Below are 25,703 nucleotides of genomic sequence, written 5' to 3' on the forward strand. Positions count from 1 at the left end.
AAGTAATGCAAAACGGGGTTCACATCATTATTGTAGTTGCTACTATAACACATGTATTTTATGGTTCTTACAATATCATGCATAATTAAAATCTTAGAAATTTGAAATATTTTTATGGTAAGAGAACACTTACATTTCTATATTTCCAAAACATCACTGTGGCTGTGAAGGGAAAGTGTATTTCAACTTACATGCATATATTATAAAAAATGATTCAATATAATTTTATTTGTTTTATATATTTTGGGAAGATTTAAGAATTTCTGCAGGGAAACAGTTACTCTATTTTTAAATAAAGCTTTACTTTTATAATAAAAAAAAAAGATGCTCAACATCACTCATTATCAGGGGAATGCAAATCAAAACTACAAGGAGATATCACCTCACACCTGTCAGAATGGCTAAACTAAAAAACACAAGAAAAAACAAGTGTTGGCAAGGATGTGAGGGAGAAAGAGACCTTCATGCACTGTTAGCAAACTGGTGAAACCACTGTGGAAAACAGTATGGAGGTTCTTCAAAAAAATAAAAATAGAACTACCTCATGATCCAGTAGGAATCTAATACTACTACTGGGTATTTACCCAAAAAATACAAAAACACTAATTCAAAAAGATGCACACACCCCTATGTTTATAGCAGCATTATTTACAGTAGCCAGTCTTGGGAAGCAGCCAAAGTGTTCAACAGATGACCGATTAAAGAAGATTTGGTACAGGGGGGCCTGAATGTCTCAGTCAGTGGAGCGTGCAACTCTTGATCTAGTGGTTTTAAGTTCGAGCCCATGCTGGGTATAGAGATTACTTAAAAATAAAATCTTAAAAAAAAGATGTGTATATATAAACAATGGAATATTATTCAGCCATAAAAACAATGAAATCTTGCCATTTGCAATGACATGGATGGACCTGGAGTATATTACTAAGCTAAGTGAAATAAGTCAGTCAGAAAAAGACAAATACCATAGGATTTCACTCATATGTGGAATTTAAGAAATAAAACAAATGAACAAAGGAAAGAAAAGAGACAAATCAAGAAACACGTTCTTTTTTTTTTTTGAGGATAAAAAGTGCATTTTATTCTTTTATGTTTTTATTTTAATTCCAGTTAGTTAACATACAATGTTATGTTAGTTCCAGGTGTAATTCAACAAGTTCATACATCACTCCTGTGCTCATTACAACCAGTGCGATCCTCACTACTTATCTTAACCACTCCTGCCCTACTTCCACTCCAATAACCATCAATTTGTTCTCTATAGTTAAGAGTCTGTTTCTAGATTTGTCCCTCTCTTATTTTTTCCCTTTGCTTGTTTCCTAAATTCCACATGAGTGAAATTACATGGTAATTTGTCTTTCTCTAACTGGCTTATTTCATTTAGCCCTGTACTCTCTAGCCCCATTCATGTCATTGTAAATGGCAAGATTTTGTTCTTTTTTATGGCTGAATAATATTCCTTTACATCTACATACCATACCGTATCATCTTTAGACATTCATCTACTGATGGATGCTTGGGCTGCTTCCATACCTTGGCTATTGTAAATAATGCTGCCGTGAATAATGGTGCATGCATCCTTTTGAATTAGTGTTTTCTGTATTCTTTGGGTAAATACCCAGTAGTCTGATTACTAGATCATAAGGTACTTCTATTTCTAACTTTATGAGGAACCTCCATACTGTTTTCCACAGTGGCTGTATCAGTTTGCATTCCTACCAACTATACACATGTTCCCCTTTCTCTCCACATCCTCGCCAACACCTATTGTTTCCTGTGTTTTTTATTTTAGCCATTTTGACAGGTGTGAGGTGTTATATCTCATTTAATTTTGATTTGCATTTCCCTGATGTTGAGTGATGTTGGCCACCTTTTCATGTGTCTGTTGGTGATCTAGATGTCTTCTTTGGAGAAATGTCTGATTGTATCTTCTCTCCATTTTAAAATTGGACTATTTGGTTTTGGGGTGTTGAGTTTTAGAAGTTCTTTATATATTCTGGATACTAACCCTTTATCAAATATGTCATTTACAAATATTTTCTCCCATTTAGTAGGTTGCTTTTTAGATTTGTTGACTGTTTACCTTGCTATTTTTTTAACTTTATTTTGAGAGAGAGAAAGAGAGAGAGAGCATGAAAAGGGGAGGGGCAGAGAGAGGAGAGAGAAAGGATCCCAAGTAGGCTCCATACTGTCAGGGTGAAGCCCAATGCAGGGCTCAATCTCACCAAAGTGAGATCATGACCTAGCTAAAACCAGGAGTCACTTAACTGCCTGAGGCACCCAGGTGCCTGAGTGCAGAAGCTTATTTTGATACAGTCCCAATAGTTTATTTCTTCTTTTGCTTTCCCTGCTTCAGGAGACATATCTAAAAAGGTGTTGCTTTCCAGGGTCAATGTCAGAGAAATTACTGCCTGAACTCTCTTCTAGGACTTTTATGGTTTCATGTCTCACATTTAGGTCTTTAATCCATTTTGAACTTATTTTTGTGTATGGTGTAAGAAAGTAGTCCAGTTTCATTGTTTGCTTGTTGCTCTCTAGTTTTCCCAGCACCATTTATTGAAAGACATTCTGTTTCCCACTGGTTATTCTTTCCGCCTTTGTTGAAGATTAATTGGTCATATAATTGTGGGTTTATTTCTGGGTTTTCTATTCTGTTCCGTTGAGTATTGGTCTACTTTTGTCCCAGTATGATATTGCTTTGATTACTACAGCTTTGTAATATAACCTGAAGTCCAGAATTGTGGTGCCTCCAGCTTTGCTTTTCTTTTTCAAGATTGCTTTGGCTATTTGGGGTCTTCTGCAGTGCCCTACATATTTTAGTAGTCCTTGTTCTAGTTCTATGAAAAATGCTGTTGGTATCTTGATAGGAATTGCATTGAATGTAGTATCGCATCATCTGCAAACTGAAAGTTTTACTTCTTCCTTACCAATTTGGATGCCTTTATTTCTTTTTGTTCTCTTTGCTGTGGCTAGGACCTCCAGTACTATGTCGAATAGAAGTGGTGAGAGCGAACATCCTTGTCTTGTTCCTGACCTTAGGGGGGAAGCTCTCAGATTTTCCCCACTGAGTAGGATGTTCACTGTGGGCTTTTCATACACAGCCTTTATTATGTTAAGGTATGTTTCCTCTAAAACTTTGCTGGGAGATTTTATCATGAATGGATGTTATACTTGTCAAATGCCTTTTCTGCATCTATTGAAATTATCATATGGGTCTTATCCTTTCTCACATTGACTGATTTGCAGAGTGAATCACTCTTGTAACCCAAGAAAAAATCCCATTTGGTTGTGGTGAATAATTTTTTTAATAATATTGTTGAATATGGTTTGTTAGTATTTAGTTAAGAAGTTTTCTATCTATGCTCATCAGGGATATTGGCCTGTAGTTCTCTTTTTTAGTGGTATCTTTATCTGGTTTTGGTATCAGGGTCATGCTGATCTCACAGAATCAATTTGGAAGTTTTCCTTCCTCTTCTGTTTTTTTTGAAATAGTTTACGAAGAATAGGTTATTGATCTTCCAAGAAACAGACTCTTAACTAAAGAGAACAAACTGATGGTTATTAGAAGGGAGGTGGATGGCGGGATGGGTGAAATAGGTGATGGGGTTTAAAAAGGACACTTACCATGAAGAGCACTGAGTAATGTATAGAATTGTTGAATCACCATATTGTACACCTGAAACTAATATAACACTGTATGTTAACTATATTAGAATTAAAATTAAAAACTTAAAAAAATTAGAAATGATAAAAATAAAATACTAAAATGTTCAAAGTCAAAAGCACTTATACTATGACTTTCATTAGTTTCTTCTCTTCTTAGTTATCCTAATTATACTTCCTCAAAATTATCTCAGCATTAATTCTGTGTTCTAATACATTATAAACGGTTACTTGAAATGTTTAAAAATTTTAGAGTCATAAGAAAAAAAGGACTAGTGGAATCTACAGTTGGTCTCCACACTATCTCCTGGGAAGCTACCAGACAAGACTGTTCAGCCCTACCACAGACCGACTAAATTAGAACTCTGCTGAGGCCGAGGGCCAGACCTCACCAACTGTAGTTAAAACAAAACAAAAACAAAAGAACAAAATATTCCTGGGCTGATACTGACATAATCCCTGGCCCCCCCCTCAGACACACATGAAGGAACCAGGATTCAAAGAGATGAAGAAACCTTTAAAAAGGTCTAAAACCAGTGACAACCAGAACTGTCACTTGTACACTCATCTTGGAACCCTATGTCCAATCTTCCTTTTTCAACTCCTGCTGCCCCGACTGCCAGTGAAGGACTCAAAGGGAAAAGGATGGACTGTAACATCATGCATACTCAGAGTCTCCCTTTTATCAAAATGGGATTTACACTAACTTGGATTAAGCTCTTCCTTTCCCTTTACCCAATGTCCACTTAGGTTTTGTTTCTCTTCATTTTTCAGTTGTAGAAGACAACTGTACATTTGTGTTGAATGGCTTGTAAGATATTTTGCATATTTTATACTTTTTCCCAAAACAGGGGAGTAAGCATTCTGGCTCTGAAACTCTGGCAATAGACTAGAACAGGGGTTGTGAAAGTAGGACCTATAGGCCAAATGCGGCCCAGTACCTATTTTTGAAAATATTTTTTATTGAAACACAGACACACCTCTCCATTTTCATACTACTACTGTTTACTTGCTGCAACTGCAGAGTCGAGTAGTTGTGACACTACCTGGCCCTTTGCAGAAAAATTTTGCTGAGCCTATTCTCAAATCATGAAAACCATCCTCTGTCATAAGGGACAGACATAGTAATAAGAGTATCTTTTGTAGTTAAGTTGTGATGATGATTATCAGGACAGTCAGTTCTTCTGTGCAGGAGATAACTAGCAACAAATAACTAAATGACAGGGAGGAGAAACACAAGACCGACAAACTAAAGATCTGCAAGCTAGATATCCAGGACCTGACGGCATGATAAATATTACAGACATATGAAATGGGGGAGACGCTTTGGCCCTGAATGATGACCCAGTGAGACCCTGCCCCTGCCTCTCAACCCACCTGTTCTGCCAGCCAGGCAATGTGCTTGACCTCCTTGCTGCCTCCTGCTGTACTGGTTGCACCAAGCATGGCATTGAGTTCAGCCAGTACCTGTGGGAGGAGAGCCATTATGTTGGTGTGGATAGCTACGAACCAGGAGTGTGCTGTGGCTGTATCTTTGCAGCGTAGGATCAACGTGTTCCTGCTATCAGGAGAATGTAGTTCTATCAATCTGTGTGGAAAAAGGAAAAAAAAAAAAAAAGCTAGATCAGAAGTCATCAAACCTGCCAGAGTATAACACATGTAACTGGAAATCTATTTTAATTTTAAATTCCAGAATAAAGATACTTTCTCTTAATTCCTGAGGGTCCAATTCCAGAGAAAACCACATATGGAAACATAATCATCAGAAAGACTCACTGCTGGGTCTGTTGTTTTGGTGTGTTAATGTAATGACCTAAAATGAAGGAATCTATTGTACGGTCTACAGTAAAACACCTCACTTTGCTTTAATTTCCATGTTAGAGAAATGGAAACCATGCTTGTTGAATGTCATAGGCACATTGTAAAGAAGGAATTGATATTTTTTTAAATATGCAGAAAATTCTGGTATAAGGTATTGCTAGGTAAATAAATCTGACTGCCAAATAATTAACTGAAATTTCCACCATGTGTAATAAAGAAAAGACAAAATAACTGAAGAATATGATTCTTTATGAAAATCTGAAACTGTTTTTAAGCGTCTGGGTAATATTATATGACTAAATCAGCCACTGAGTCATAGTAGAAAAACAGTTAAGAGATCTTCAACTCCATGACTGTTATTTGTTAATGCAACTGAGAACAATCTATATTTCAAAAGTAACCTTTAGGAATTTGCTAAATTTTTTTATAAGTACATTGATCAAATTTCTTAGAAAGTAACTTATTGAGCACTGTCTTCTGTTTTGGTTAAAGTTTTTGCCAACATGAGTTTTAAAAGTCAAGTACTGTTGTGTTCTAATAGGGGAGCACATATACCTTTCAAAATGGGAAAAAGAAAAAGCTCTTAGGAGTGTTTTTCTTGGTGGGTTAGAAAATGACCAACTGCCACTGACCAAGGACAGATCTTTTTATTCTTTCACCTTTTTGAAGGCAGTTTTTGCTGCCTTGAAGCACTGTCACGAGATCCTACACCATCGTCAAAGATAAGCAGTTTACATGGATACTAGCATTCCTGCCTTGAAGCTTGTGCACCTCTTCTGCCACGTTTCTCAGCCCTTTATAATTCCAAGTATCTTAATTTGACATATTTAATATGGCAAATATCCACTGTCATTTGGTTGTCTGTCTTTTCAAGTAAACATTTAATGAGCACCTACTATATATTAGTGTGAAACACTGCCATTGGAGATACGATGGTGAAAAAGATAGAAAAATAAATAGTCTATATCCTTATTGGACATACTACTAATAGGGGAGGCAGAAACTCAACAATTAATATAATTATGGATTACAAAAAGTGCTCCTATAAAGGACTGTAATGAAGTTCTTGTTTAAAAGAGGCAAAATGGTAGGGGTGAAGCAGGACTGCAACGAGGCCTCTATAACCTCTGAGGCATACTTATGAGCTAGTGTCCTGCTGTGAAGCAGCTTTTATTTTTAATTATTTATTTATTTTAATATTTATTTTTGAGAGAGAGACAGACAGAGTGTGAGCCGGGAAGGGGAAGAGATAGAGGGAGACACAGAATCCGACACAGGCTGTAGGCTCTAAGCTGTCAGCATAAAGCCCGACACGGGGCTCAAACTCACTGTGAAATCATGACCAGAGCTGAAGTCAGATGCTTAACCGACTGAGCAACTTGGGCGCCCCTGAAGCAGGTTTTAAACACATCTACCTTGTACTTACCTATCACCTATCTCTTTACTTGCCCTCCCACTGGAGTTAGTCAGCCAGCTACCAGTCTATCCATGTTGTATATGCCTTCAAATTCTAGGACAACACTCAAAAGGCCAAGAAATTCTAGAAAATAGCAACATAAAATAAGATCTGGGAACAATCAAAACTTCACTTAAGTCCATACTAGAAAATTCATATTAGTCAGAAAAAAAAAAGTTTAGATAACAAGTCATCAGCTATTTGCTTTTGTTTTAGTTACGGTTTTAATGAATTTGTTTGATTTCCTATTCTATAGCTAAATATAGTGAGAAGTAGCTTGGGACGAAAATTTAGGGGTCTGGGGAGCAGGTTAAGTCTGGATACTAACTGGTAAGCGATGTGGAACCACTGAGGATTCGCAACAGGGGAAAACATATCAAAATAATCAATTAAAATTATTTCATGAGGTACTTGTATATCTATGTTTATAACAACATCATTCATATACCCAAAAGGTAAAAACAACCCAAATGTCCACCAATGGGATGGACAAACAAAATGTGTTATTATATAAACAATGACATGTTATGCAGCCTTAAAAAGGAAAGAATTCCTGACATAAGCTGCAATCTGGGTGAACCTTGAAGACATGTGCTAAATGAAACAAGTCAGTCACCAAGGGAGAATACTGTATGAGTCCACTTTATATTAACTACCTACAGTAGTCAAATCTATAGAAACAAAACTAGAATGGTAGTTGCTGGGAAGAGGGGGGAATAGGGATTTGTCTAATTAATAGGTATGGAGTTTTAGTTTTGCACAATGAAAAAGCTCTTGAGATTGTGGTACTATACACTTAAAATGGTTAAGACGGGGTGGGGGGGAGGCGCTCGGGAGGCTCAGTCAGTTAAGCTTCCAACTACTGAATTCAGCTCAAGTCATGATCTCGTGGTTCTTAAGTTCAAGCCCTACATAGGGCTCTGCGCTGACAGTGTAGAGCCTGCTTGGGATCCCCTCTCTCTCCTCTTTCTCTGATCCCCCCCACTCATGCACTTTCTCTCTCAAAAATAAATAAACAAACTTCAAAAAAAATGGTTAACATGGTAAATTTTATGTTATGTGTATTTTTGCACAATTAAAAACCATAAAATAAATTAATTAGAAATAACCTTATGATAGGATGTAAGGTTAATTATAGTAGAGAGAGAAATGGCCTGGGGAGATTTAATTGGACCTAAGAAAGCTGAAACTACACAAAGCTCACCAGTAGGACCGACTCCTAGATAGGAGGAATTCCTCCATCCTAAAAGCCTTTCGAGGAAGATAAAAAACAAACACCTTAATATTAATACTGACCTTTATTTAGCCCCTTATGTTATCTTATCATATTTATTATTCTCTTTGATGTTATTTTTCACTATATCAACTGTTGCTTTCATGGTCTTTAAGATATTTATTGGCTAAAAAATTGATTATATTCTCCAGAAGAAAAATAGCTATCTATCTGTTATAGGAAGAAGATTTAAAACAGTACATTGTACTCAGTAACTATAAAATACACTAAAAGGTAGAAAAACTTCTATATAATTCTTTGGATGAGTTAATAATTGGATTATTCAGAGAAACTGTTCAACTAATCATTAAAGTAGCCAAACCTATCTTAGAGTAAATTTACTTAATGACAAGTAGTTATTTATAAAATACAATGCTAGATTATTAGTGTGTGAATATAAACCCAAAGCAAACTGTTTTATAATTTCTTTATTATTTATACTAATCTTAAAAAAAGTATTTACAGTATTTCTAGAACTCCCTATATACCATAGAAATTGAGTATACACATTTAGTCTACTCTTTCCTGAAATCCCACTAAATACAATTAAAGGGGATTTTTGAAAAACTTAATGGACTTTTTCTTTTAGCAGAATTAGGTTTACATAAAAAAAAATGAGTAAGAAGTAAGAGAACTCCCAAATTCCCCTCCTTGCCTCTCTATAATATACCCTATTATTAACATCTTACATTAGTGTGGTCCATTTGTTACAAATGATAAACCAATACTGATACAATATTCCTTTAAAATTTTTTAATGTTATTTATTTTTTGAGAGAGAGACAGAGACAGAGAGAGAGACAGAACAAGAGTGAGCAAGCACTAGCAGGGGAAGGGCAGAGAGAGAGAGAGGGAGACCCAGAGTCTGAAGTAGGCTCCAGGCTCTGAGCTGTCAGCACAGACCCCAAGGCAGGGCTTGAACTCACAGACTATGAGATCATGACTTGAACTGAAGTCGGACTTTTAAACGACTGAGCCACCTAGGTGCCCCGAAAAATTGTTAGTTAGGTGCCCCTCAATACGGATACAATATTATGAACTAAAATCCCAATTCATTCCTGTGTTGTATATTCTGGGTTTTAACAAATGTATGCCATATCTCTACCATTACTGTATTATAGAGAATAATCATTTCCCTGCTCTAAAAATCCCCTTCACTCCACCTATTGATTCCTCCATCACTCAGGCCCTGGCCCTGACTTCTGGCAACCACTAATCTCATTTTATTGTCTTCTCGGAATCATACAGTATGTTGCTTTTTCAGAGTGGCTTCTTTCACTTAGCAACATGCATTTAAGGCTTCATCATGTCTTTTGTGGCTTGATGGCTTATTATTTTTGTCTTATTGCTGAATAATATTTCAATGTCTGGATGTACCACAATTTCTCTTCTATCCATTCACCGATTGAAAGACTTCTGGTTTGCTTTCAAGTTTTAGCAATTATGAATAAAGCTTCTAGAAACATTTGTGCAGATCTTTGTTAAGAACATAAGTTTTCAACTCCTTTGGGTAAATACCAAGGAGCACAATTGCTAGGTCCCATGGTAAGACTATGTTTAGCTTTGTACAAAACTGCCAAACTGTCTTCCAAAGTGGCTGTACCATTTTTTATTCCTGCCAACAATGAATGAGTTCCTGTTGCTCTACATTCCTCTCTAGTGTTTGGTGCTGTCAGTGTTTTGGATTTTGGCCATTCTCATATGTATATTGTGGTATCTCCTTGTTTTAATTTGCAATTCCCTGATGATATAGGAAGTTGAACACCTTTCATATTCTTTAAAAAAATTTTTTAATGTTTATTTATTTTGAAAGAGAAATAGAGTATGAGTGGGGGAAGGGCAGAGAGAGAGGGAGACAGAATCGGAAGCAACCTGAAGTCCCTGAGCCATCAGCACAGAGCCCGATGCAGGGCTTGAACCCATAAGCTGTAAGATCTGTGCCTGAGTGGCTCAGTTGGTTAACCATAGCTGTAAGATCATGACCTGAGGTGAAGTCGGACACTCAACCCACTCTGCCACCCAGGCACCCTAGCTCCTTTCATATTCTTATTTGCCATCTGCATTTCTTCTTTGTGAAGTGATTGTTGAGCTCTGTTGCCCATTTTTAACTGGGTTGGTTTCTTACTGTTGAGTTCTAAAAATTCTTTGAGGGCCACATGGGTGGCTCAGTCTGTTAAATATCTGACTCAATTTCGGCTCAGGTCATGATCTCATGATTTGTGCATTCAAGTCACACGTCTGATGCGCAGAACCTGCTTGGGATTCTCCCTTTCTCTCTCTCCCTCCCTCCCCTGCTTGCGCATTCTCTCCCTCAAAATAAAAAACATTAAAAAAAAGAATTCTTTGTATATTTTGGATACCAGTCCTTTATCTGATATGTATCTCACAAAGGTTTTCTCCCAATCTGTGGTTTATCTTTTCACCCTCTTAATAGTGTATGATAATTAATTTTATTTATCACCTTAAATGGGCTAAAGGATTCCCAGATTCCTGGCAAAACATTATTTCTGGGTATGTCTGTGAGGATTTTTCTGGAAGAAAGTAGCATTATCAATAGAAAATGGCCTTGGGGCACCTGGGTGGCTCAGTCCAATAAGTGTCCAACTTCAACTCAGGTCATGGTCTCATGGTTTGTGAATCTGAGCCCTGCATTGGGCTGTCTGCTGTCAGCACTAGAGCCCACTTCAGATATTCTGTCTCTACTCCCTTCCTGTCCATCCCCTGCTTGTACTCTCTCTCTTTCAAAAAAAAAAAAAAGGGGGGGGTGCCTGGGTGGTTCAGTCAGTTAAGCATCTGTGTCTGTGCTGACAGCTCAGAGCCTGGAACCTGCTTTGGATTCTGTGTCTCCCTCTCTCTCTGCCTCTCCCCTGCTCATGCACTGTCTCTGTCTCTCAAAAAAAAATTTTTTTTAATCTATACAATGGAATACTACATGGTAATAAGAAAGAATGAAATCTGGCCATTTGTAGCAATGTGGATGGAACTCGAGGGTGTTATGCTAAGTGAAATAAGTCAGGCAGAGGACAGATACATATGTTTTCATTCATATGTGGAACAGGAGAAACTTAACAGAGGACCATGGGGGGAGGGAAGGGGAAAAAATAATTAAGGAGAGGGAGGGAAGCAAACCATGAGAGACTCTTGAATACTGAGAACAAACTGAGGGCGGATGGGGGTGGGGGAGAAGGGAATAGGGGTGATGGGCATGAAGGAGAGCACTTGTTGGATGAGCACTGGGTGTTACATGGAAACCAACTTGACAATAAACTATAAAAGAAAAATAAAATAAAAAATTAACATTAAAAAAATAAATAAAAGTTAAAAAAAAAAAAGAAAACAGCCCTTGCTAATGTGAGTGGACATCATCCAATCCACTCAGGGCATGAATATAACAAAAAGGTGGAAAGGGGTGAATTTGCTTTCTGCTTCTAGGACATTCATCTTCTCCTGCTCTTGCACACTTGCACTCTGGGTTCTTGGGCCTTTGGACTCAGACTGAATTATACCACAGGCTTTCCTGGCTCTTGAGCTTGTAGACATCAAATCATGGGACTGGTCTTCACAATGGCCCAAGGCAATTCCGAAAATCTATCTATCTCTCCATTTATCCAACCATCCATCCATCTATCCACCCATCACCTATCTTACTGTTTCTGTTTTCCTGGAGACTCGATTACAAGTGTCTTTTTACAAAACAAAAGTTTTTAATTTTCATTAAGTTCAACTTATCAATTTTTTTTAAATATTTTATTTATTTTTGATACAGAGAGAGACAGAGCATGAGAGGGGGAGGGGCAGAGAGAGAAGGAGACACAGAATCTGAAGCAGGCTCCAGGCTCTGAGCTAGCTGTCAGCACAGAGCCTGACGCGGGGCTTGAACCAACGAATGTGAGATCTGACCTGAGCCGAAGCCGGAGGCTTAACCGACTGAGCCACCCAGGCGCCCCTCAACTTATCAATTTTTTTGTTTTCTGTATTGTGCTCTTGGTGCTGTATCTAAGAAGTCACCAGCAAATTTTAAAGAGGATTGATTGATAGATTGATTTTAAGTAATCTCTACCCCCAACGTGGGCTCCAACTCACAACTCCAAGATCAAGAGTCAATGCTTTACTGACTGAGCCAGCCAGGTGACTCTAAGGGGGACTTTTAAAAAGGGGTGCTTGGGTGGCTCAGTCAGTTGAGCATCTGACTCTTGGTTTCAGCTCAGGTCATGATCTCATGATTCATGTGTTCAAGCCCCATGTCAGGCTCTGCACTGTATGGGGCCTGCTTGGGATTCTCTCTGTCCCTCTCTGTGTCTCTGACCCTACCTTGCTCATGTGCTCTCTCTCTCAAAAAAAATTACAATTTTCAAAAAAATTTTTTTAGAGAGAGATAGATAGAGTATATGCAGGGGAGGGGCAGAGAGAGAGGGAGACACAGAATCTGAAGCAGGCTCTAGGCTCTGAGCTGTTAGCACAGAGCCCAATGTAGGGCTCAAATTCACAAACTGGGAGATCATGACCTGAGCTGAAGTCAGACACCTAACCAACTGAGCCACCCAGGCACCCCTAAAAAAATTTTTTTTAGTAAATAAAAAGCATAATCCTGGGATGCGTGGGTGGCTCAGTCAGTTAAGCATCTGACTCTTGGGTTTTGGCTCATGTCATGATCTCATGGTTTCATGAGTTCAAGCCCCACATCGAGCTCTGTGCTGGTAGCACAGAGCTTCCTTGGGATTCTTTCTCTCTCTCTCTTTCTCTCTCTCTCTTTCTCTCTCTGCCCCTCCCATACTCATGCTGTCTCTGTCTCTCTCAAGTAAATACATAAATACATAAACTTAAGAATATAAATAAGTAAATAATAAAAGAGCATAATCCTACAAGAAAGAAGAGCAACTACAACAAAATTTTGGAAGCTGGCTAACAGAAAGGAGTTAAATGACTTAGCAGACCTAAGAAAAATGGGGACAGTAAAATCCCAGCCAATCCATATTACAGAATCCTGAAGAGAAAGAAAAAATTAGAGGTACCAGTTACCTCTGGGAGTGGGAGTAAAACACACAGCTGAAATAAAGAGGCTGGCTGAAAGTCTGTTCCAGCATGTCCCACACCCAGCAGCCAGCGACGGCCCCCCCCTCAACCCAGCAACAGATTCATACCCATTCTCATCCCACTAAACCGGTAGAAGGGCCGGTGATGTCCCTCATTGAGTTCTTCTACCAGGTTGGTTGTTCGGGGCTATTTATTACCACCTGGCTACTCTGGCACTGTAACCAGCTTCATATCCTTTAAGCACATCTAAAAAGTTTGGTATCAAAACCATGAGGAGAAATTTCTTTCACTCCTCCTACTGACCTACTTAGTACTAAAGATAGGAATCTGTTCATCCTTCTCTAGGCACAAAATGTTCACCTTCTGAAAATGCCTTTACACTTCAGACTGTTTCTGGGACAGTCTCTCAGACTCCTCTGACACAGTCTAAACTCTGAAAATCCTGATGTCAAAGATCATACTTATTAATAACTGGAAGAATGGAAAATAAATCTGTTATAAAATAAAACTAAATCTGATTAAACAGGAAAAGATACTGGGACCACTAGGCTGGGAAAGGATGAAAACAAACACTAAATTAGTTTACAAGGCAGGAGCACCAATTTTTTCATGAAAAGAGAAAACTAAGTGTTTGTTAAAAAAAATTTTTTTTTAGTGTTGATTTATTTTTGAGAGAGACAAAGAAAGACAGAGCACGAGCAGGGGGAGGGGCAGAGAGAAAGGGAGACAACAGAATCCGAAGCTGGCTCCAGGCTCTGAGCTGTCAGCACAGAGCCTGATGTGGGCCTCAAACCCACAAACTGCAAGATCATGACCTGAGTCAAAGTCAGACATTCAACCAACTGAGCCACTCAGGCCCCCCTGAAATCTAAGTGTTTCTTAAGAACAGATTGTGAAATCAAAAATTAACTTACAAAAAACTGAAAAGAAACTCCAAAACAGGACTCAAGACTCTGCCTTTGGAGAAGGCGCCCCAGAACTGATAAAGGAGACAAAGTATTTCACAAAGTCTACTGTTGTTTTAAAAGAAAAACTCAAATAAAAACTCTGCTCATAAGGATTTGAAGGCAGTCTGCCAGTAATTGTTTGGCCTACAGGAGAGAGGAGGAGACAGCTACAGTGTGAAAAGTTTTGGCCTCTAATCAAACCACTGAGGATTTCCTGAGAAATGCAAGTACATTTTAATCGGATGAATCAAATCAATGTTTAGGTACACCAGACAAAGGATTCTGTAAGTCTAGCCTGCTTAATTTCTTCTTTTAGTAAAGTCTTAGAGATAACACATATTTTATTCAATAATAATCATACTGTTTTTAGGTCATAAAGCCAAAATCTACCTTTTACATGGAAAATAGCCAATGTGAAGATGACCAAGACTTTGTGAACCAGCTGAAACTAAAAGATTTATATTTCTGAAAAGTAGCATTTAAAAAAATGTTTATTTATTTTTCAGAGAGAGAGAGAAAGAGCGAGCATGAGCAGGGGAAGGGCAGAGAGAGAGGAAGACAGAGAATCCCAACCAGACTCCACACTGTCAGCCCAGGGCCCCACATGGAGCTTGAACTCAAGAACTGTTAGATCATGACCGGAGCCAAAACCTAGGGTCAGATGCTCAGCTGATAGAGCCACCCAGGGTCCGTGAAGAGCAGCATTTAAGAACACCTTGTCCTTGCGGCCGTTTGCAAAGGAATGGGTCCATGTTCTCTCTCTGGACTTCATCATTATTTATTTAGCTTTCACTTCCCACAAAGAACTGCTTATAACTATCAGAAGTACCTAGTGAGGTCTTAAAAACTCAATGTGGAGGAAGAGAACAAACTTCCTCCTCCTTATTTACTCATTCTGATGATCAGCACTTTTTTTCAGCTCTAGACATCGAAACTAAATCAAAGTAGTAGAGCAGAAAAAAAGGATGTTTCCCCTCTCATGTCAAATAAACTTTTGGTTTAGAAAACGAAACCTTTATGTTGAAATAAAAGATGGTCCAAAAAATGATTCCACTACACACGACCAGAATAGTTAATATTAAAAAGACTGACTCCACACGATTGTTGCCGAGGATGTGAAACAACACAATCTCTTATATATTGCTGGTGTATTTATTAATCAATATTAATTTATTGATAACAGTATTCATTTAAATGGCACAATCACCTTGGGGGAAAAGTCTAGTAGTTCTTAGAAAACTAAACCTTCTTTTTAAGATTTTATTTTTAATAATCTCTATACCCAGTGTGGGACTTGAACCTAAACCCCAAGATCAAGAGCCATATACTCTACCAACTGAACCAGACAGGCACCCCCAAAACTAAACTTTTTGACCCAGCAATTCCACACCTAGAAATTTACCCAAGAAAAATGCAAATATATGCCTATAAAGGGTTGTACAAAAATATTCATAGGAACTTTATTAATATTAATTAATATTAACTCTGAACTGGAGTTAACCTCAAAACTCTAACTTTATTAACATTAACTCCCATCAGTGGGAAATCAGATAATGAAACCATGATATATTCATATAACATAACATCATTCAGCAATAAGGGATTAAAAAATGTTGACATATGCAACAAAATAAATGAATCTCAAAAACTTTAGGCTGAATAAAAGAATTCTACCATCAGAGTACTATAATTATATTTATACAAATTTTTAGAATAGTTAAAACCAGTCTATACTAGGAAGTCAGAATGGTAGTAGCCTTCAAAGGTGGGAGAAAGAATGGACTAAGAAGGGGCACAAGACAACTTTCTAGGGTGATGGTGATGTTCTTTATCTTGATAAGCTTGGGTTACAAAATTATATGCACTTGTCAAAGTTTATGGTATGTGCATTTTATTATATGTAAATATTTCTTCAAAAGAAAAAAAACTACAATGAAACTTATTTATATGCATACTTATAGGAGAAAAATTTATTGTCCACAATTCACTTTGAAGTGTATCCAAGAAAAGTAAAAGGGAGTGATGGATGGATAGATGGGTCAATCTGCGCTAAAGCAAGTGCACTAAAATGTTCAAGGAGAATGTAGGTGGTGGTAAAGTGAATGTTGACTATAGAACTTTTTTGGCCTTGCTATATGCTAGAAGATTTTCCCCAATAAAATGTTAGGGAAAAAAAAAAAGAATGATGGGAAACCACATGCCTACCAAGGGCTTAAGAACCATATTAAGGATTTTCCACATTAAGGAACATCCAGGTCTATTTCTTGCTCTTAGTTTTACAAGAGACTCTGTTGAAGATTAAAATTTTCAAACAGAAATATGGTCAGTTATATAAAACTGCAACTTGATAAATGTTTTGCTTACAGATGTCCTAACAAGACTTATTTTTACTATTACCACAATGGACTGTTTTTTTAAACATGGATTTAAATGTTGCAGCTGTGTTACTTGTCATGACATTTTCCTGTGCCAGAGCTAAAATAAATTTAAGGATCAAAGAGCTCCAAGTGATTTTATAGATATTATCTTATTTATCCTTGAAGTAGTTCTAAAAGACTCTAGTTGGGCAAGCATTATTATGTCCATTTTACAGACAGAGAAAACAGGACAGAGGAATTAAGGGATGTATTTAAGGTCCTAAGGACATGGCCCCTATAATAATAGTATACTGAAAGCTTACTATGCCAATTTCACAATCATTCTCTTATTTAATCTGCACATAAGCTTTCATTTTATATAGGAGGAAACCAAGGTTTACAGAAAGCAAATAGCTTGGCTTAACTTACAAAGCCCATCATCCTAACTTCTATCTAATTAGTTAATGGGTCCTGAACACTTTTTTACTGCTAAGACATACAAGATAGATGTTCATGTTCTTGTGGACATAACTGAAGTTATGCATAATTTTTCCAGGTACTTGTAATTCTACTACTTCTATTTTGTTTAGACAGCACACTGAAATGCAAGTAAGAGTGATATAGAAATAACCTTGAATCTCTTCCTATTTATATTTTATAAAAAGCTAACTGCCTACAAATTTTAGTATTTCAAGTAAAATGAGAAACAAATTACTCTGCAGTATGAAGACTGAGAATTTACAATAGCCTGGATCTTTTAAGACCTTTCCTTGTATTATATATCATGGTCCAGGAGACTGACACATTTTATTGAAGAGCAAGGTATGATACAACTGTTGTATCTCCAACTGCCTCTCCAATTGGTTCTGAATGTCTATATCAAACCTGATCATGCATCCAATGTCTTCAGCATTTACCATTTATGCTACAGAGAATGCAGCCCCAAGTTTTAATGAAGGCCAAGGTTACTGAGCTTTAAACGATGTCTAGGGGTGTGCCTGGGTGGCTCAGTTGGTTAAGCGTCCGACTTCAGCTCAGGTCATGATCTCGTGGTTCGTGGGTTCGAGCTCCACATTGGGCTCTGTGCTGACAGCTAGCTCAGAGCCTGGAACCTGCTTCGGATTCTGTGTCTCCCTCTCTCTCTGACCCTCCCCTGCTCACGCTCTCCCTCTCTCTCAAAAATAAATAAAAACATTAAAAAAAATTTAAAAGACATCTAGGTAGAAGATAAAGTAGCACAACATTCAATAATATAGGCAAGTCATATCACTGTTCTCCTTCTTTTCTCCCCACTATCAACACTGCAGAGTTCCACAGAAACTTTATAATACTTGGTCTTTTTCTCTAATACCCAGCTATATCAGTAACACTTTGGATGCTGTGGACTGAATGTTTGTGCCCCCCACTTTCATATGTTAAAATCCTAACCCTCAATGTGATAATATTAGGACACGGGGCCTTTGGGAGGTGATAAGATCATAAAGGGAGAGACCTCATGAATGGGATAAGTGCTCTTATAAAAGAGACTCCAGAGAGCTCTCTAGACTCTTCCGCCACGTGAGGACATAGCAGGAAGACAGCCACTATGTATCAGGAAGTCGGCCCTCACCAGACACTGAATCTGCCTGCGTCTTATCTTAGATTCCTATCTTGTCCCAGAACAATGAAAAATAAATTTCTGCTGTTTATAAGCCATTCAATCTGTGGTATTTTGTTATAGCAGCCAGAACAGACTAAGATAACAAATATCTATTCTCATTCTCAGAAGTGATTTACAATGAGATGCAGCCTAAAAACTTTGGTCAGCCTCACAACTGGTTGACAAATTTAGTTGCTATTTGTTCTTTATCACATTGTTTCTCTATTCTAGTTCCTTCTTTGTGGTCCCTACTAATTTTTCAGGTCCCTGATTAACCAAAGGCTCTATATAAGTATATCTCATTTGAAGAAAAATTTATTTTTGACTTAAGAGGCAGAAGTTATTATTTACAAATTAAATTCTTACTTTACGAAAAAAATAGAGCATTTCTTTAAAGATCAAGCTGTGTTGTATTTAGATATGATTTAACATGCATACAATCTTTCAAAAATAAACTTATATGTAACTTGAAACAATTTCTGTAATATCCTGAACTTTAAAAGAAAGCAAACAAAAATGATATAAATATAATAGAATATAATTTTCCAAATGTGTAAGCATAGTTGGCAGTTAAGACTTTTTTAAGCCACTCCTTCTTGAGAACCTAATATGTGCCTAGCTCTATGCAAAGGCAAATGCAAATCTGTATTGTCTCATTTAATCTGTACATTTAGTTAAGTACTATTATTCTTTTTAACAGATGAGGATGTGGTAGGTAATGGAGATAAAAGCATTTGCTCAGAGCTTTCCTTTCAGCAGGCCACCCTAACTGTGATTTCCACAAGGTCTGTCTGGTTGCAGAGCTCAACACTGTCCAGCACACCACACCATATACTACAGAGTGGGACTTTGAATGCTCCCATGGCCTAAAATGCCCAAGATCATTCAGCTTCTTGCTGTCTTCTTATGATCCATCCCATTCTGACTGGGTACCTGGCTTGGCATTCAGATCAGAAGAGATCATAAAAGTCAAAGTACCTTATAAAAAGTCTGTCCTTAACTATGTCTTTGGATAAGTTTCCTGATCTCTCTGTCCCCTACCTTGTTTTTTTCTAATCTCTAACCTAACACTAGGTTTACCAGTACCACTTCATGGAATCACTGAAGACAAAGTCACAGAACCCAAAGGTTACAGAACTAGGAGAGACTTTAGAAATTTTCCAATCCAGGGAGGCCTGGGTGGCTCAGTCAGTTAAGCAGCTGCCTTTGGCTCAGGTCATGATCTTCTGGTCCGTGGGTTTGAGCCCCACATTAGGCCTGTCTGTTGTCTGCGTGGAGCCTGCTTCCAATCCTCTGTCCCCCTTTCTCTCTGTTCCTCCCCCTCTTGGTTTCTCTTTATCTCTCTCTCAAAAATAAACTAAAAGAAGAAAAGAAAAGTATCCAATCCAGGAGTGCCTGAGTGGCTCAGTCAGTTAAGCATCCAACTTCAGCTCAGGTCATATCTCACAGTTTGTGACCTCAAGCTCCACATTGGGCTCGCTGCCATCAGTGCAGAGCAAAGCCTGCTTCAGATCCTCTGTTCCCCTCTCTCTCTACCACTCTCAAAAAATAAATAAACTAATATTTGATACTGAATCAGTAATTACATTGGTTGCTTTAAAATGAGGTCTGAGCACTGGCTGGCTTGGATGGTGAAACATGTAACTCTTGGTTTTGGGGCTGTTAGTGTGAGCCCTACATTTGGTGTGAAGAGTCCTTGAAAACAAAATCTTGGGGCGCCTGGGTGGCTCAGTCGGTTGAGTGTCCAGCTTCGGCTCAGGTCATGATCTTACTGTTCGTGGGTTCGAACCCCACGTCAGGCTCTGTGCTGACAGATTGCTCAGAGCCTGGAGCCTGCTTTAGATTCTGTGTCTCTCTCTCTCTGACTCTCCCCTGCTTGTACTGTCTCTCTCTGTCTCTCAAAAATGAATAAAAGACAAAAATTAAAAACAACAACAACAAAATCTTTAAGAAAAAAAAAGAAATTATTCAATTCAACTCTCTCTTTTTACAAATAAGGAAACTCAAGGGGCACCTGGGTGGCTCAGTTGGTTGAATGTCCAGCTCAAGTTATGATCTCACAGTTTGGTTCATGAGTTTGAGCCCTGCATCAGGCTCCGTGCTGTCAACACAGAGCCAGTTTTGCATCCTCTGTCTTCCTCTCTCTGTCCCTCCCTCATTCACACACTCTCTCTCAAAAATAAACAAACATTAAAAAAATAATAATAAGGAAACTCAATAGACGTTAACTTGCTAGGGTTATATTGAAGTAGATGCAGCCATACCTATAATTAGATCTCTGATTCTATACACTAGCCACAGTATAAGGAGTCTCCATGTAAGGAGACATTTAAAAAAATTTCTTTAACAAGATTTTTTTAAATTATAAAATAATTTCATGGGGCGCTGAGTGGTTCAGTCAGTTACGCATCCAACTTCAGCTCAGGTCATGATCTCACGGTTGGTGGGTTAGAGCCCCGTTATCGGGCTCTGTGCTGACAGCTAGCTCAGAACCTGGAGCCTGCTTCGGATTCTGTGTCTCCTTCTCTCTCTAACCCTCCCTGCTCATGCTCTGTCTCATTCTATCTCTCAAACAATAAATAAATGTAATAAAAAAATTATAAAATAATTTCATAGTGAGAAAAGTACTAACACTCCAGAAAAGTATAAAATGAAGAGCAGAAGCCCCTTCTTGCCTAACTTCTAATCCTATTTTACTCCCTGGGAATAACTACCATTAAGTTTCTTGTCTGTTTGTCCAAAACATTTCTATATAAGTACATGTACATATATGTGTGTGGTAGTTTAAATATGGAACTCCAAAGATTATTCTCTCATCTCAGAATGATGTTTTCCTCTGTATAATTTAGTCAACAGTCATATTATTAATAATATTCATAAGTTATATTGCAATACTTCCTTAAGTTTATAAAGCTGTAAGTGATGTTTTTCTTAGGTACAGCTCACCTGTTTTCCAGATCCGGCATGCTTAGGTTTCTAGCAGCAAAGCACATTTTGAGAGGGATGACCTTCCTGTCCTTGGTGCTGTTTTGGTGTTTTGGAGAACCAGAGTCCTCACTGCCACTAAAGCTTGGTGACTGAGGAGATGCACCTTCCCATGGTAGATCTGATACTAACGATGGCTTCTTGATATATGGTGTTACTTCTCGGATGAACTTGACTATGAACAAAAATCAAAGAAAAAGGTTACTGTTTTTACTTCCTATGAAAAATGATAACTGAAATACACACATGCACATATTATCTGCCAGGAAGTAAAAAAAAAAAAAAAACACACACACACAACACACAGAATCTTAGGATTGGAGGGTATTTTGAGGCCACATAATCCAAATGAAATACCACTACTGTGTTCTAAGAAGTTTAACTTTTGTACTTTTGCATGTATTGTTCCTTCCACTTAGGACTGTCTGTCTGGTCAACTCTACTCCAGAGTCACCTCCTCTGCAACCTTTCCTGTCAACTCTCTCCAGGGTATTACCATTACACCTCTGTAACAACCTCTTGGCACCCTGGGTTGTAATCCTTGCTAATACTTCCGTTCGCCTGCTGGGTCTGAGTTCCCCAAGGGCAGGAATTATAATTTATTTGGTCTTCGTATTCAACACCCAGAACAGTGTGTCCTCAATACATGTTTGAATGAGTACAGAAAAAATGAACAATTGAATACTTGAATTATTTCCATAGTTAACCAGCCATGAGTGAATATCCTGGTGATAGATTCAGTACCTCCTGAGACAGTGCTACCTAGCTTTAGACAACTCAACATATATAAACTTCTTGAAACTTCTACCCACTGGTTTGCCCACCCACTGATGCCATACAGAAAAAAAACTTAATCTCTTCCACATGAGAATCCTTCAATTATCTAAAGACTGAGATTATTTTTCTCTCTCTTCTTTCAACTAAACTAAGAATCTCTAGTTCAATTCAATACAACTCAATGAATATTTTTAGCTACCTACCAAATGTCAGTAATTAGGCTAGCCACTAAGAATATAGTAACAAATGAAGCAAGAATCCTGCCCTCAAGGAATGCCCCATCTAGTAAGGGAGACAGCTATGTAAACATCATTACAGATTTGAAAACAAGTACAAACAAGTACAGAAATAAAGTGTATTCAAGACAAGGTATTTTGATTAATGGTAGCCCTAAATTAAAACACAGCTTTCAGTAGATGGAAAACTTTTTCCTTTTTAAGTTCAATTTTAGGATTCATTAAATACTTCTTTTACCTCGGTCATGACTGGCAACTGCTGTCATTTGAGGCATGGGATTCTTGTTTCAAAAACCACATAAACTGCAAATTATTAAAATTTCAAATGGCATTAAAAATGTAAATAGTTGAATGCAGATGTGTTAGTCACCATTACCTCTGCTATCACGATATATCAGTACTCTACTTCCCTCTCAAATTCTAACGTGGTCAGTCATCAGAGTAGTATCATAGGACCCGAAAAACTAGAAATATATGATCATTATCAATGCTTATCAATATCATAATAGTATTAATATTCCTGTAGCATTAGAAGCTTTACAAGGAAACTAGGAAACTAATAAATAGATAACTAAATCTAAAAAATAACTTCAGATGTTTCTAAAAACATCCTTAACAGTATTTAAAATACTTTCTTTTTTGAACAACTAATAAACACACATAAAACAAAATTCAAAAAGTAGAAAAGATTTTATAATACAAAGTCTAGATTACTAGCAGCCCAGTTCCCATCCTTTGAAGCAACCATATGGTCTTCTAGGGATATGCTAGATATGCTAAGCATATATAAAAATAAACATACATGTGTGTATACATAAATATATACTTCAAAGAATGGTAGTTATAATGACTACTGTTCTGCACCTTGCTTTCTTCACTTAATAATAGTGATAACAATCTTTTATAAGCCCATTCTACAGCATGCTTTAGATTCAGATGGACCTGGTTCAAATACCAACTGTGCCTTCTACCTCAGTACTAGACCTCACTTGACTGTTCTGAAGTCCTCATCTATAAAACTGAAGTAGCAGTAAATAAGTAAAAATTTCAGGCATATACTAAAAATTCAAAAAATAGTATGTGCCTTTCTTCTCCTTCCCTAAATCGAACAGTTAGAAAAGTTAAAAATTTTTGACAGCCATCAGTAGAAAAGTAATATTTTTTAAAATATTTTTTAATGTTTTTTATTTTTTATTTTTGAGAGACAGAGAGAGACAGAGCGAGCAGGGGAGGGTCAGAGAGAAAGGGAGACACAGAATCCGAAGCAGGCTCAAGGCTCTGAGCGAGCTGTCAGCACAAACCCACCAACCGTGAGATCATGACCTGAGTCAAAGCCGGACACTTAACCGATTGAGCCACTCAGGTGCCCCGTGAAATTATTTTCTTATAAATTATTAAACAAGATCTATTAAAAGTATGCATAATACTAGAAAATGTAACAATGCGAATGCCAGCATGTAGATATAGTTTATGTGTGTTTATGTATGTGTGTGGGTGCTTTCTATTCATAGTTATAATATGTGGATTTCCAGGTGGACAAGGTAAAAGCTGCCCAGGTCACCAAGGAGAAATGAGCAGGGTGCAGCCAGTAATATCCCTTAAGTGGCTGATTCAAGCATTTCAGTACATGCTTTAGTTTTGTGCTTTCAAGAAAGGATTAGATCACAAGAACTTTAGCAGAAATTCCTAAGTTTCTAGTCACTGCCAATGGCAGAGACTTGCTCTTTGAATATTTAAGACAGTATATCCACTATTGGGCTACCAATGAAAGGAAATTAAAGGCATTCTAAATGACTACTCTTGAATATTACAGTGGTTGGAAAAGGACCTTTTGTGATATACTCAGAAGTTTATTCAGGAACACAGTCGCATCACTGAACTGACGACTGCGCATATGTTTAAATAGACATACATACAGAGCCTATTTCATGGAAGAGCAGTGGTTTCACTTGAGTTGATGAATGTCATGCCCATATCCCAATCTAACTGGCCATCCATAATGGCTGAAGAACCGTGAATAGACATGTTTCTTATTTTTTTTTTTAGTTGATTTATTTACTTAGTTGGGGGAGGGGTAGAAAGAAAGGGGTAAAAGAAAGAGAATCTTAAGCATTAACAGCGTGGAGCCAGACGCGAGGCTTGATCTCACAAACCTTGAGACCATGACCTGAGCCGAAAACAAGAGGTAGACACTTAACCGACAGAGCCAACATGCACCTCTAGACGTCTGTTTCTAGCTTTGGGAGAGGTGGGAGATTTGGGAGAGGTGGGAAGTTAACCACGTTCTGTTTTAGTCCTGTAATTAAACATCTCGTTACCGCAGTACTTGAACCTGGACATCTGGCTAGATAAGTAAAAGACTCTACATGATGACAGTCAGGTTTGACTTAGAACTCCTTTGCCTGATAGATGAAGATCACCCTCAAAATATTTAATTAAGCACTGTTTGTAGTGTTTTAAGTGTTTAGATGCTGCTCACACTTACTGAAAATGAAAGGGGCTTCGCTGCCCCCTAAGAGTATCATTATAACTCTTTTCTCATTAGAATGACAAAAACATGTGCATGTACTGTACACATGCCTGGAAAGGTGTCTGGAAGAATTTTCATAAAAATACCAATGGTGCTTATATAAAGGCATAAGATTGCCTTCTTTTTAAAAATATAGTCCTGTATATTTGAAATTCTTACGAATCCACATAACTTATAAAACTTATTTAAGAAATGAAGACAATTTATTCGGAAACCTTGCCCAAACTGTAAACATGGAACCATCTTAAACTGAAAACTTGTTAAATCTTCAAAAACTATAATGCATTGGATGAGATCCAAGATTCAACTAATTCTTACTGAATTCCATGCTCTAATGAACAGGTTTACAGGAGGCCCATGCATTTTAATGAGGTGCCCGGCTATCCTGCTATCCTGCTTTGAGGCATTAGGCAGCATCAGATTTTGAGTTGAATGCCATTTTACGATTTTTTTCATAGTGTATACATAACTTGCGACTGTAAACACAAGTGTTCTAGTAAATCAATCACCTTCTCTTCCACTTTCTCTTCCAAACATCTCTCATATCATCAGCATCTTCCTCTTTAACTTTAACATTTACCTTTTTTCTTACCTAACCTAGTGACTTTTACTATGAGTTTAGTGAAACCAATGGACCTGACAATGTGGGGAGAATGGTGCCATTATTTTCCCCAGCTTCTGAAAACAAGTTTGTCTTTGGGTTACACTGAGGGTGGAAGAGCTGGCTTGTCATTCCACTCACAAACGAGTTATGGTGATATCACTGCGAAAGTATTCTCCCAAGAAGTTTCTTCTCAACCTCATCCCAGGATCCTCCTCTAAATCACGAAGCTGATAGATGGCCACCAGAAACATGAGAGAGGAATTATTTACTTTCAGTAAAAAGCCTTTTACATTCTCAACTTGCTGGTGTCTTTCAGCTCAAGTACCCGGTCATTTTGGGTAGACTGCAGTCTAGGGTTTGACACTATAAACCCTAAATATATTCA

At 37.7% G+C, this 25,703-nt stretch overlaps 1 protein-coding gene across 1 annotated transcript in view; it reads right to left on the bottom strand.

Annotated features, from left to right (window-relative positions):
• The window catches only part of SNTB2 (syntrophin beta 2), a 102,856-nt gene that overhangs the window by 32,807 nt on the left and 44,346 nt on the right, over positions 1-25,703 (bottom strand). The window contains 2 exon segments of the mRNA XM_029925324.1: positions 5,038-5,248; positions 21,133-21,346. Coding sequence (XP_029781184.1) covers positions 5,038-5,248; positions 21,133-21,346 — 425 coding nt within the window.

Source organism: Suricata suricatta, chromosome 16 (genome assembly GCF_006229205.1).
Source record: "Suricata suricatta isolate VVHF042 chromosome 16, meerkat_22Aug2017_6uvM2_HiC, whole genome shotgun sequence".
In the NCBI taxonomy this organism is placed as follows: Eukaryota; Metazoa; Chordata; class Mammalia; order Carnivora; family Herpestidae; genus Suricata; species Suricata suricatta.